The following is a 12,746-nucleotide window of genomic DNA, read 5'->3' on the forward strand; positions in this document are numbered from 1 at the left end:
TTTTAAACATTTTTACTGGTTTTGTGAATATTGGCTTTAAGCAAGAATACATAACAAAAGATGTGGAGCTTTAACAGCTCTCTATGACCATCTCACATTAAACAGCTGCCCATTTTGTTCTAATATCACAATGCTAGTGTTCTTAAATGGTAAATGGACCTGTACTTGTATAGCGCCTTTCTAGTCTTCCGACCACTCTAAGCGCTTTTTACTATGTGCCACATTCATTCACCCTTTCACACACATTCACTCAGTGACAAAACAGAATCTAACTCATTCATACACATTCACACACCAATGCATGGTAGGGTTCAGTATCTTGCTCAAGGATACTTCGACATGTGGCACCAGGAGCCGGGGATCGAACCTCTGAGCCACAGCCGCTCTTACAACTTTAATTTAAATGGTAAAGTGCTCAGATTTGACCATTAAATCCATTAGTAGATACAGGAAATGACAATATTTTTCTAGAAACTGTCAGCCACCAGGAAGGGTGGAGATGCAGGTTAACCTTTTTCCCAATCTTTAACTCCTTTACCTATTATGATGTTTCATCTTGAGGTGGCGCCTAATGGGGGTCCAATCACATTTCAGGGCTGGACTTTGTCTGGCCACCCCTTTGACACACCCCTACATTACACTGAAAAGTATTCAGGTCAGGTCACTTCTGAACATTCAACATAAGTCAAGGGAGCAGTCACAGCTGAGACAAGGTGAGTCATTTATAAATTATACAGCACTTATTGGATGAATTCATCATAATGTTCATCAACATTCTTAAAAATGTGCAAACTAAAAACTCTGTGTATTTTATTTTGAAAGGGTCAGGGGATTTAATAATGACATTCTTGAAACCTTTTTGGTCAGATTTATGTAAGAACATAAATAGTTCATAGCTCTGAGAGTGCTGTTTCCTAATCCCTCCAGGATTTAGCCACAGCACAGTAGTATGTAAAAGGCTGGCAGAGAGGTTGCAATATGCTAATATTTATGCTGCTGCCATAGAGACAGAATATTAGTAGTTTCATTGTTCTCCAAAAGTAAATGTAAATGGATTGAAAAAAATCAGATTTTTAATACGCAGGCCTTGAGAGGTTTCTTTGGAGAATAATCAACCCTGTGTTCATAGAAATCATTCAACATCTGAATCCAAATTTAATAACGCTTCTGCCAATTTAAAGCTGCAGTAGATAAAGTTTATAAAAATATATATTTGCTAAAAAAAAAAAAAAAGGGACCTAAACACCTTTAAGTGCTACTTGTCCTTTCCTGCAGTGTGGACACACACACACACACACACACACACACACACACCTCCACGCTGTGGCAGGGTGGGACGGGATGCTGTCCCTTTACTGGAATGAACCTCCTCTAAACTGGAATAAACCTGTTCATCCCAGCCGCGCGCCCGGTGTACACACGTGCTTTGACGCGCAAGTGATGCGTTTTTTTGTCAGACAAAAAATGCGTAAAAGAGGGCTACTGCAACGTCATGTGGAAAGATTGCTCCGACTGGCAGAGGAGTTACTTGTGAACCCACAGTTTCTCTAAAAAACACAAATTCTGGGTAAAGTCAAATAAATAACAGCCTACTAACTGAAATATCAAAACGTACGAACTGTATTGATTCATTTCCACGTGTGTATAGAGAATTGTATGCTATTGAACTTGAACATTTTATTGTATTGGTCCTAAATTTTGGTAGATGTCAAGGCAACTGGGAATTCTGTAAAGAAACGTACATACGTGTGCATGTATGGGATGCTGAAATTAAATAATAATAATAATAACAATAATAATAATACCATGCCACTGTACATACCACGAATATTAACACTTATTCACAAAATTACTGAATGTAATATAAACTCAATTTGTTATATTTAGCCGATATGAGCAACCACATTCTTAAATTAGATATTAAATTAAAGGATATTAACAAAAAACCCAGCCAAAAAGGTTGATATTCTGGTAATGCTGCGTTATCTATTGTCACGTAAAGGCAGCATCAGAGCAGCACAGGCTGCGCACTGTGTGTGTGAGAGAGATAGAGAGAGAGAGAGAGACCGCGAGTGTGTGTGTGTGTGTGTGTGTGTGTGTGTGTGTGTGTGTGTGTGTGTGTGTGTGTGTGTGTGTGTGTGTGTGTGTGTGTGTGTGTGTAAGAGAGAGAAACAGTCACTTTCCGCGGTTCTCACGAGGGACGCCCTGCGCGTTCACATATTAGCGATTCGCGCGGCCGTGTTTAAAATACCGGCTCGAGCCGGTAAAGAGCTGCCAGAGTAGGCAGGAATACTTCACTGAAGACAGAGGATGCAGCTGGCTGCGATGGAACGAAAATAGACAGAAGCAACATCGGCTTCACTATCATTTTTATTTTTTGAAGCAGGAACAGGAAGTGGCTTAGATGTCAGACATTTTAAAAGAAAACATTTTAAACTATTGCTTTCTTTAGCTTGGTAAATACAGACCTAAACTGTATACTGTACACTGGATCTACCTTATAAAGCCACCATGCAGTGACGACCAGATAGAAAAGCCGGCTTTGTTACAGCAGACAGCTGTGTGTGGAAAAGCAACCTGTCTTGTCAACTCTGCCGGTAAGTAAAGATGTCAACTTAAGACTGCAGCTGTAGAATGCTGTCTGTCTGTCTGTCTGTCTGTCTGTCTGTAGCTTGAGGAGCACAGCGGCGGCACTCAAAGCTGTTCCGCGTTGTTAGAAGTTAGCTAGTTTTATATATAAACAATCCAGAACAATTTTTTTATTTATATTACACGTGTAAAGCTGTTGCTGTGCCACCCAGGAACGCAGATAGATCACAATAACGCAACACATATGTAATTGTAGCCTTCATTTATCCATTAAATAACAGACAGGGTTCAGTAGGTCAGCTGCTGGCTGTACTTGTCTGCTGCCTGCGTTGCTGGGTGAGAAACCCCAGAGATGCAGCACATTGACATCATCCTTCCTCCTCCTCCTCCTCTGCACTGCGGTTAGCCCTATAGCGGAAATGCACAGACGCCGCATTGGCCGCTCTGTCTGTTGCCAGGATATGTCAGCGTCGCCGCCATATTGGACCGGGCAAGACTGACCTGTAGATAAAGAAGAACAAGATATCCATTATTAATTCCGAATGGGGAAATTCTTCTCTCACTGTATTTTTACACACACACACACACACACACACACACACACACACACACACACATATTCCCGAAATACAATCATTCACATACAGGGCTTATAGACATTCAAATGTGGAGGGATGGTGGAATGATGAGCTACCACATAGCGGCGTTCAGGGAGCAGTTAGGGGTTAGGTGGCTTGCTCAAGGGCACATCGGCAGTGCACAGGAGGTGCCCAAGCCAAGTCCCTACAGAATATCTACTGGATATTATTATGATTATGTTCTTCATTAGTTTCTCAAAATATTAATGTAGTATCTCAAAATGACTGTGATACTAAGTCCAAATATATAGAACCATGTTCATTAGTTTGAGATATCAATTCAAACTATTGAGAAAGTTTGTCATTATAATGACTTATAGAATCCTGTTTTCTTTGTCACACTGTCGGAAATGGGTTCATTTAAGTTCATTTAAAACTGACTCAGTTTTGTAAGTTGGAAAAAAAAATCTTTATCAGGTAGCTTTAGTAATTTTAAGTCACTCTGACTTCATTTTGTATTTTTTATTTGTACTGTGAAAACAAAATGCATAGTTAAAAGTACTTAATCAGGAATGGTAAGTCTTCCGACCACTCAAAGCACTTTTACACTACATACCACATTCACCTTTTCATACACATTCACAGCAAAGCCAATCGAACAGAAACTAACTCATTCATACACATTCACACATGCACAGCATCAGGAGCAATTTGAGGTTCAGTATCTTGCTCAAGGATAATTCGACATGTGGCAGGAAGAGCCGGGGGATTGAACCACACCCTACGATTAGTGGACGACCCGCTCTCCCTCTGAGCCACAGCCGCCCATGTGTCTGTAACCTGTGTCTGTTAGTGTCACTTCAAATTACAAGTAAAATCTGCTTAATCAAGAATTTGAGCTTGTGTTACTTCAAATTGTAATGCAACAGTAATGTTTTACAATGAGTACATTCTTTTCAAATTTAATTCTAATTCATGTATATCATAAACCTCTGAATATAAAAATGAGATCACTTGAGAAATGTAAACATAGTGCCCAGTCTTGCCCAGTCCAATATGTCAGCGATGTTGTGTGTGTATATATCTATAGTTAAATGTCACATAAGAGAGCAGCTACAAGTAGCCTGAGGTGAAGGAGGGACACCCACCCTACCTTAGATAAGAGTGTGTGTGTGTGTGTGTGTGTGTGTGTGTGTGTGTGTGTGTGTGTGTGTGTGAGGGGAAAGTCTTTGCTCATATAGCCTTGTATGTCTGTGTGTAAGTTATCAGTTCATATTGTTGTTCTTGGTCCCAGATGACCTTCTCTAAGCTCTCAGGTGGAGACAGCCATCAAGATAGTTGTCTTATTGTTCAGAGACGACCTTGAGACAGTTGAGGCCAAAGCTGATCTTTTTCTGGGTACATGCATTTGAAAGCCTATTTAAAGCGGATTAATGTGACATTTTTGTGTAATTCCGGTACTACTATAATCCTGGCTTTCACTGAAGAGCAGTGTCCCATAATGGGCTACAGCAGCAGTTCTCAACCTGGGGTCCGGGGACCCCCAGGGGCCCTCGAAAAGGATTCCAGGGCCTCTCCAAAAATATGTGGAATATTTAATTTGGCTATTATTTAATTGACTCAAAGTTAAGTGAAAGAATGTTAAAGAATTCTGTTCATAGGTTTTCACACTCTGAAACACTCTGTTTCCTCTTTTTACTGCTCGCTACTCAGTCAACCATACTGTCACAGGCACACTGTAAGAAGGAGAAGCTGGGAAAACGTATCATTTCCAAGCAACTGTCTAAAACCTTTAAGTTTTGATATAAAATAAAAATATTTTTCAGACTTAAAATCTATTGACATAATTTTATTTTCTTATTTTGGAAACTTTAAATATTTGAGTTATAGAAATAGTTGCAATCAAAAACAACCAGTAAGAGCCAAGAAAGACAGTTGATTGTTGAGTCACATTCCCAGGGTGTCAGCCAGGGTCAACCAGGGTGATATTTTCACTATATCCGGACAGAAACTTCCAAACCAAAGAGTCTTTCTATCTTTCTTGGCTCTGATTGGTTGTTTCTGTTCAGCCCCGCTGGATTCTTGTAAATACCACTAGGAGCTCTAGGAGGAGCCAGAGGAACCTGATTTCTGTGACCCATTTATTTCAGTTTCTATTCTTCTTCTCTGTTTCTCAACTTTTCTTTTCCATTTCTTGTATCCCAGGTGTTAATAGATGGTGATTTGCCTCATCTTGACCCTCTGCATATATACAAATCTAGCTTTTTATGATAATGTATCAAATAAATATATGTGAAGGGGAAAACCAAGGAAAGAGAATTGAATGGCAAAATGAATGCTCACTGACCCTGTCACTCTCAGTGCAGCAGTAGACGTCAACAAAACTCAGCTTCAGAACTAGCTCATTGATGTAATCTCTGTCTCTACCTCCAGGGGGCCTGCTGTAGATATGAAGCTGCCCAATTCCCAGCGTTGCTTTGGCCCAAACGTTTACCCAGAGGTCCCTGATGGCGGCTGGGGCTGGGCTGTGGCCGGGGCCTTCTTCTTGGTGGAGGTGTGCACTTATGGGACCCTCAAGAGCCTGGGTGTGTTCCTCCAGGATCTGATGGAAGAGTTTGGGGAGAGCAACAGCCGAGTGTCGTGGGTCATCTCCATCTGTGTTTTCATCTTTACCTTCACTGGTCAGTTACTGTCTCCTACCTTGGACTTTTTTAGTAGCACCCACATGGGCCAGGAAACATCCAATACTAGCAGAAAAGAGACTATTTTACAAACATATTTGCATTATTAGTATTATCACTCATGCATATGTGTATGTGAGTATGTGTAAGAGTAAATAATATAATACAACACAGATTTCTGTAATCTACAACCTACAATAATCTGTCGATCATTTTCTTGATTAATCGATTAGTTGTTTGGTCCATAAAATGGCAAAAAAAATATTGATCAGTGTTTCCTAAATCCCAAAGTGACGTCCTCAAATATCTTGTTTTGTTCACAACCCAAAGATATTCAGTTTACTGCCATATAAGCACATCTGAACTTGGACTTTTGTAGAAAAGAAAGAAATGACTTAAAATGACTAATCGATTATCAAAATAGTTGGTGATTAATTTAGTAGTTGACAGCTAATCATTGCAGTTCTACAGTTACCTGATAACACTGAGTACCAGTAACTAATAATAACTGCACACCATCACTCTGATCAGTTCAGAGACCATATGAGTTATTATGTAACTGTTAGGTGACTGTGATCAAATGACTGTAGTGTTTTTAACCACAACCCCAGCCCCCCTGTCCACCATGCTGAGCAACCGCTTCGGCTATCGCCCTGTGGTGATGATGGGAGGCTTCCTCATCAGTCTGGGAACCATCACCTCCGCCTTCACCAACTCCATCAATGAGATGTACATCACCATCGGCATTGTCTCAGGTTTGTATCACACTCACACCAACGCGCCCATCAGCTCATCCTCCCCATGTCTGTCTGTCTGTGTGTCTTTGTGTGGCATTGTAATAGACCATTTACAGAATGACTGTCCATTTGTCCTGTTTAAATGCCTGTAATGAAAGAACTAAAGGGACTTCTAGCAGTGTGACCAACAAAAGCTGAATCAATCTATTTCTTCCAGAACTGTCCAATGACTGAGAGCTGATAAGGTGATCAGCCTCTTCTCAGCAACATGCAGTGAGGTCTGCTTCACTATCTTAACTTTCTAGGAACGACTGGCAGAGCAGAGCAGGAAAAACTAAAGAAGCAAAATACCCCCAAAAAAACCCACTAAGTTCCCTTTCAGATGAGGATTGATGGAGAAGGAGGCTGAGGAGGGGGGAATAAATTGACTTAATGAAAGTAACAGATTGGAAGATAAACAAATTGCTGTATCAGAGCACATTAACAGCTTTTTCTCTTGGACAGAAAGCACTGCTAGTTCTCCCACCGTACCATGTCTGCCTCTGAAATGGACCCCAGTTAACTTGACAACCCCTTCTCTTCTCTCCCCATCTCTTTTTTGTTTTTACATGCCTTTTGTCTTTCAGCAGCAGCTGTAGCAAAGCTGACTCCTCTCCCACAGCCCACCACCATTGACAAAGGAGTCACCTGACACCTTGATCTTGACCCACCCTCCTAGCCATGCAGTGTTCCTACCATGCGGGCCAGTGGCTGTCATGTCCCCTTTTCCCCTCTTTGTTTACAGGCCTCGGCTACTGCCTCACCTTCCTTCCCACCGTCACCCTCCTAGCCCAGTACTTTTCCAGGCGGCGAGCCCTCGTCACCTCCGTCGCATCGTCCGGAGAATCCTTCGCCCTATTTGCATTTGCTCCAGGTGAGTGTTCAGTCACACAGAGGCAGTTAGCTGAAATATAACATTTAGACCTTTTAGTTTTCATGGGGATGGATCAGTATCATATTGGTATTGGTATATATGTTAACTAACTTTTATAAAAATATCTTTTTGTCTCATTAGTTGATATTTTCACTATATCCGGACAGAAACTTCCAAACCAAAGAGTCTTTCTATCTTTCTTGGCTCTGATTGGTTGTTTCTGTTCAGCCCCGGTGGATTCTTGTAAATGCCATTAGGAGCACTAGGAGGAGCCAGAGGAACCTGATTTTTTTACTGTCAGGATATAATGACAGTTTCAGAAAATATGACAAAAATATATTTTTTATAAAAGTTACCTACTGTAGCTTTAACATGTTAAAGAATATTTAACTTATTGGTTGGGCTCTAATCAGTACAACTAAACTTTACAAATTACAAACAGTAACACTGGATTGGTTCAGGCTGTATTGTTTCCTGTCATCCTGGCAATTTCAACCCAGCGTGGAAGTGGTGGACCCTGTCACTAAGAACAAAAACTACTAAACATAAGGGGTACTTATGTATCTTAAATACATTTACTGGCTATTAGATTTATTTATTTATTAAAAAAAAATATTATAGTAACATAAATATTAACCAAACCTGTTTTGAAGGATTATAACTCTAAGTACATTGTTCAGATGGATGTTGTACTTTTTACTCCAGCAAAAAGTTGTCAGTTCTCATTTTCTGATGTGCTCTCTTTCATCATGCTATATCAGAGTTGTAATAATAATCTGTAATCTGAAGATAAACTGTAACTTTGTAGTAGAGTGAGTCAAGATAGATCAGTTAACCTTGCTAGCAACACTTACTAGCAAACAACACTTACTGATGGTTTCACTGCGAAAGCCTACCATGGGCTTCACATCCAAACACATTTGACACATGCAGGACGTGTTGTATTAGTATAAACAGTAGATTTCTTTTTTAGCTTAGCACATATAAGGCAATAAAATGCAACAGTGCCACACCTGGTGGAATGTATCAGAATGTATACAGGCACATTCATTACTTTGGAGTAGTTGACTACTGCTCACTGTGCGGATTAGTGGTTTAGTAGTGTAGTGTATGAGGACAACGGAGCAAAGTCTGTCCACTGAGGAAGACAGTCAGATGCGGTTGAAAACTAAAAGTAGTAAGTGAACGATGAGTGTATATTAATAACAATAAGCTGTGCTGTCCTCTGTCCACAGCCTTCACTGCACTGAAGGAGCACATTGGCTGGCGCTACTGTCTGGTTATCCTTGGCATCTTTCAGCTTTCTGTGATTGGTTGTGGGCTTCTCCTTCGTCCAATCATCATTAAGCCAGAGCCTGTGAAGGAGGACAGTGAGTCAGACAAAGAGCCTCTCTCTTTGAAGCAGCTGCAGGCTGTGTATCAGCTGGAAAACGAACAAACCAGAACCTCCATCAGTTCAGCAGTGTCACAGGGGTCAGAGGACTCAGGTGTCACCTCCCTCTCTGCTTCCAACGTAGACCTGCGGACAGCAGGGGCTGAAAGCCAGGTTCTGATGAAGTGGGCGATGCAGGACAAAGAGGTCCTGGAGTCTCCCACCGCAGTCACGAAAAAGGATAAGGGCGAACTAGCAACTGCAGAGGCGGGTCCTCTCCAGCCCTCCAGCCCCAGACTCCTGGACTTCTCTGTGCTTAAAGACCCTGCCTTCATCTGGTACTCCCTGTTTGGCTTGTTCGCCACGCTGGGTTTCTTCGCCCCGCAACTCTACGTCATCGAGCTGAGCAAGAGCCGGGGCGTGGAGCCCAGCATGGCCTCCTATATGCTCTCTGTGATGGCTGTGGCTGAGATCTTCGGCCGACTGTCCATCGGGGTGGTGCTGAGCAAAGTCCGCTGCAGGAAGACCCTGGTGCTGCTGGGCTGTGTGGTCCTGCTGTGCCTGGTCCTGGTGGCGTTCGCTCTCGTGTGGGAGTTCTGGGGCCTAGTGGTCTGCTGCGCCCTCTACGGCTACTTCATGGGCACCGTCGGCTCCACTCACATCCCAATGCTGGCCGAGGAGGACGTGGTGGGCATCCAAAAGATGGCATCATCTGTGGGAGTGTACGTCTTCATCCAGAGCTTCGCTGGGCTGGCAGGGCCACCGCTGGGAGGTACGAGAGCCGTTACTGTCAGTATGACTGCGTTCATCAGTCAGCCTCCCTGTAGATTCTAACTGCTCTTATCTTTCCTTCCAGGTGTTTTGGTGGATGCCACCAACAACTATGGTGCCGCCTTCTACTCCTGTGCGGTGGGCATGGGCTTTAGTGCCATCTGCCTGGCTCTGGTCGGCCCGGCCAAGTCCGGCATGTGCCAAAAGCAGAGTGGGAAGAAAGAGGAAAGCAGGAGCACGGAGGAAGAGGAGAAAACATCTCAGGACAGTGGCCAGATGGACTTTTTGGAAGTGGACTTGGCCCCGGAGGACAGTCCCATCAGACAGGCTGCAGATCGGGACGCTGCCTCCGTAATATGAAGCTGACTTCATCACCTTACACCGACGACTGCACCGCCTGAGCCAACAACAAATACAGCAACACACGCAGTTGGAACCAGCAGCTGCGTTCAGTGTTGCTGTATTTGTGCCGCCAGACCAAAGGCACATCCATGCCGAGCACATGGTGTCACAGATTTCTGTACCTCGATCTCAGGAAAGAAGTGTTGTTGTCATGGATACTGAAGCGTGTTAGTTGAACTTAATCTCGGACGTCTCAGTTCCTCAAATGCATCTGCAGGAGAGGGGAGGCTAGCCGGAGGAGCTATGAGCGTGGATGCACAGGTGTGTCCATGACGATGATGTGCCAACATGACATGTCATCAAAAATCCGTGATATCATGTTCCTGCTCGTGTGGAGGTGTGCATCCTCATTAAAGCCCCCCCAACACCCTCACGTGTTTTTCTATTCAACAGCCACATGACCCATTACGTCTTAAGCAAGAGTGGAACACACACCTCTTGCAGCTTTAAACTGTCATTCCCCTCCAAAAACAAAGAGCAGACAATCTACCTGCACTCCTCAGACGCACAGAGAATGATTCCACTGCTGCTAAAGCTGGAAACGCAGCCTCCTATCTGATGCTCTTACGCACATTCATGCCATTGATGTGGAACTTCTACCACTGTGGTAACTGAAGCAATACTGCACAGTGAGTTCCAGCTCAGTGTCTGTACACGGATCCAGTACTCTGTGACTCCACTGGACGTTTCACTGCACAAGCCTCAGAGACTTTCCTTTGTTTTGCACTGCTTTGGTTTAAGACCATCGGCTGTATGTCGTTTACCACGTTGTCATGATCCTGCTGACTCACTGTAATCACCTCGTTATAAGTAACAGCATACAAATTGAAAAGCAATCATGATTCAATAGAAGAACTGAGTTTACAGTGATTTATGTTCCTCTGCAGTGGCTAACTCAGTAAAGTGTGGAACCAGAGACGGTCAGTGGTGGAAGAAGTACTCAGATGTTTTACTTGAGTAAAAGGAGCATTACTACAGTATAAAGCTGCAACAGTTAGTCAACTATTAAATTAATCTCCAACTATTTTGATAATCGATCAATCGTTTTGAGTCATTTTCAGAATGTTTGCTTTCTTTAGTCCTCTCTGGCAGTAAACTGAATATCTTTGAGTTCTGAACAAAACAAAATATTTGAGGACGTCACCTTGGGCTTTAGGAAACACTGATCAACATTTTTCCAAACAACTAACCAAATAATTGAGAAAATGATCAACAGATTATTCAGGAATGAATATAATCGGTAGTTGCAGCCCTACTAGTGTAGAAATACTCTGTTACAAGTAAAAGTCTTCAAAAAAGTACAAAAGTATCAAAATATACTTGAAGGTCTCGTGTGTAGGATTTAGTGACATGTAGCGGTCTAGTTGCAAATCTCAACTCCCTCGGTTCATTCAATATAATTCAATTCAATTCATTTTATTTGTATAGCGCCAATTCCTAACAGAAGTTATCTCAGGACACTTTTCAAATAGAGCAGGTCTAGACCGAACTCTTTATATAGAGACACACAGCCCTATCTGGAGCCAACATGGTGGACCCAACCGTAGATTTGTAGATAATGTCTCATTGTAAGGTAACAAGAACCCAATGATTCCTACATCCAGGTGCTTACACACTAATGAAAACATAGCATGAATATTATATTCCATTTCTGATAATAGATGCTCCTAAAAGTTACACACTGGACCTTTTTAAAGCACCAAAAGTGGTCGTATGTATTATCACTTTAATGTTGCAGTTGGTAAAGGTGGAGCTCATTTTAATGACTTCATATACTGCCGGGTAGTTTAACCTACAATAATATATCACAAATGATTAGTTGACTTATGATTTATGTTAAGTCAAATATAGTATAAGTAGTATAAAATAGAAATACTCAAGTAAAGTTGAAGTACCTCATCATTGTACTTAAGTACAGTACTTAAATGGCCAATGGATTTTTGTTTTCAAACGAGAAAGCAAAAAAACGATTTATAAAAAGGGGAATAAAAAACAGGAAACAGCTTCTTGTCTCCCAATTTAGTTTTTTTCTCATTTCAAAACCAAATCTGCTGGCTGCAAAGTACACTGACCTTAAATGTACTTACATTCCACCACTGGAGAGGTTCCTATACAGTTCAATGTATGCAAAGGTGTGAAGGAGGCTCCTCCTCCCAGAGTCTCCTCACCCACCACAACATGACTTGAAGTTTAGTTCCCAAACCTTTCCTCAATCAGCCTATCACCTTTATTTAAACTGTTTATAACAATAATTTGATGTTTGTTTTTTAATCTAACTTTTTCATTTTTTTTATTTACTCAAGTGACAGGCAGGTCCCTGGCTATAAGGCGCTGTCATTACGTTATATATTTTATAAATAAAATCTCCTCCAAACTGATGGCTTTCTGTTGTCTGTGTCTGGGTCAGTGTTAACTGGTGTGGAGGGGGGAACTGGGTCAACAGCAAGGGCTGTGGAGGACTGTGTGTGTGTTTAGCTATGCTAGTGCAGATACATGGGGAGTAATGAAACTACATATAATTAAACTACATTTTGCAATACCTTGCTGGCAGTTCAACTGCATTCATTTAGAAGTTAAACTACTTTTTTGCTATTGTTGTGCATTTAAATGAATCACAATGAGTTTTTAACTGCTAATGAATCTCAAAATAATGAGAAAACCTTCCCAATATTTTGACTGATACTAACTGTTCATTATTTTCAG

The 12,746-nt window shown here is 41.8% G+C and overlaps 1 protein-coding gene across 5 annotated transcripts; it reads left to right on the forward strand.

Annotated features, from left to right (window-relative positions):
* Nucleotides 1-654: 654 nt before the first annotated feature.
* slc16a6b (solute carrier family 16 member 6b) lies at nucleotides 655-12,421 on the forward strand. 5 transcript variants are annotated; one of them, XM_051386913.1, is made up of 6 exons: nucleotides 655-713; nucleotides 5,601-5,848; nucleotides 6,460-6,603; nucleotides 7,370-7,498; nucleotides 8,734-9,642; nucleotides 9,727-12,421. In XM_051386913.1, exons 2-6 carry the CDS (start codon nucleotides 5,617-5,619, stop codon nucleotides 9,999-10,001), a joined length of 1,689 nt encoding a protein of 562 aa, XP_051242873.1. In that variant the 5' UTR covers nucleotides 655-713; nucleotides 5,601-5,616; the 3' UTR covers nucleotides 10,002-12,421. The 5 variants fall into 5 exon arrangements, with proteins under 5 accessions (XP_051242873.1, XP_051242872.1, XP_051242876.1 ...); XM_051386912.1 differs by lacking the exon at nucleotides 655-713 and adding an exon at nucleotides 2,076-2,597; XM_051386916.1 differs by lacking the exons at nucleotides 655-713; nucleotides 5,601-5,848 and having other exon boundaries at nucleotides 6,461-6,603; nucleotides 7,215-7,498.
* Nucleotides 12,422-12,746: the final 325 nt, after the last annotated feature.

This window comes from Dicentrarchus labrax, unplaced genomic scaffold, assembly GCF_905237075.1.
Source record: "Dicentrarchus labrax unplaced genomic scaffold, dlabrax2021, whole genome shotgun sequence".
NCBI lineage: Eukaryota > Metazoa > Chordata > Actinopteri > Moronidae > Dicentrarchus > Dicentrarchus labrax.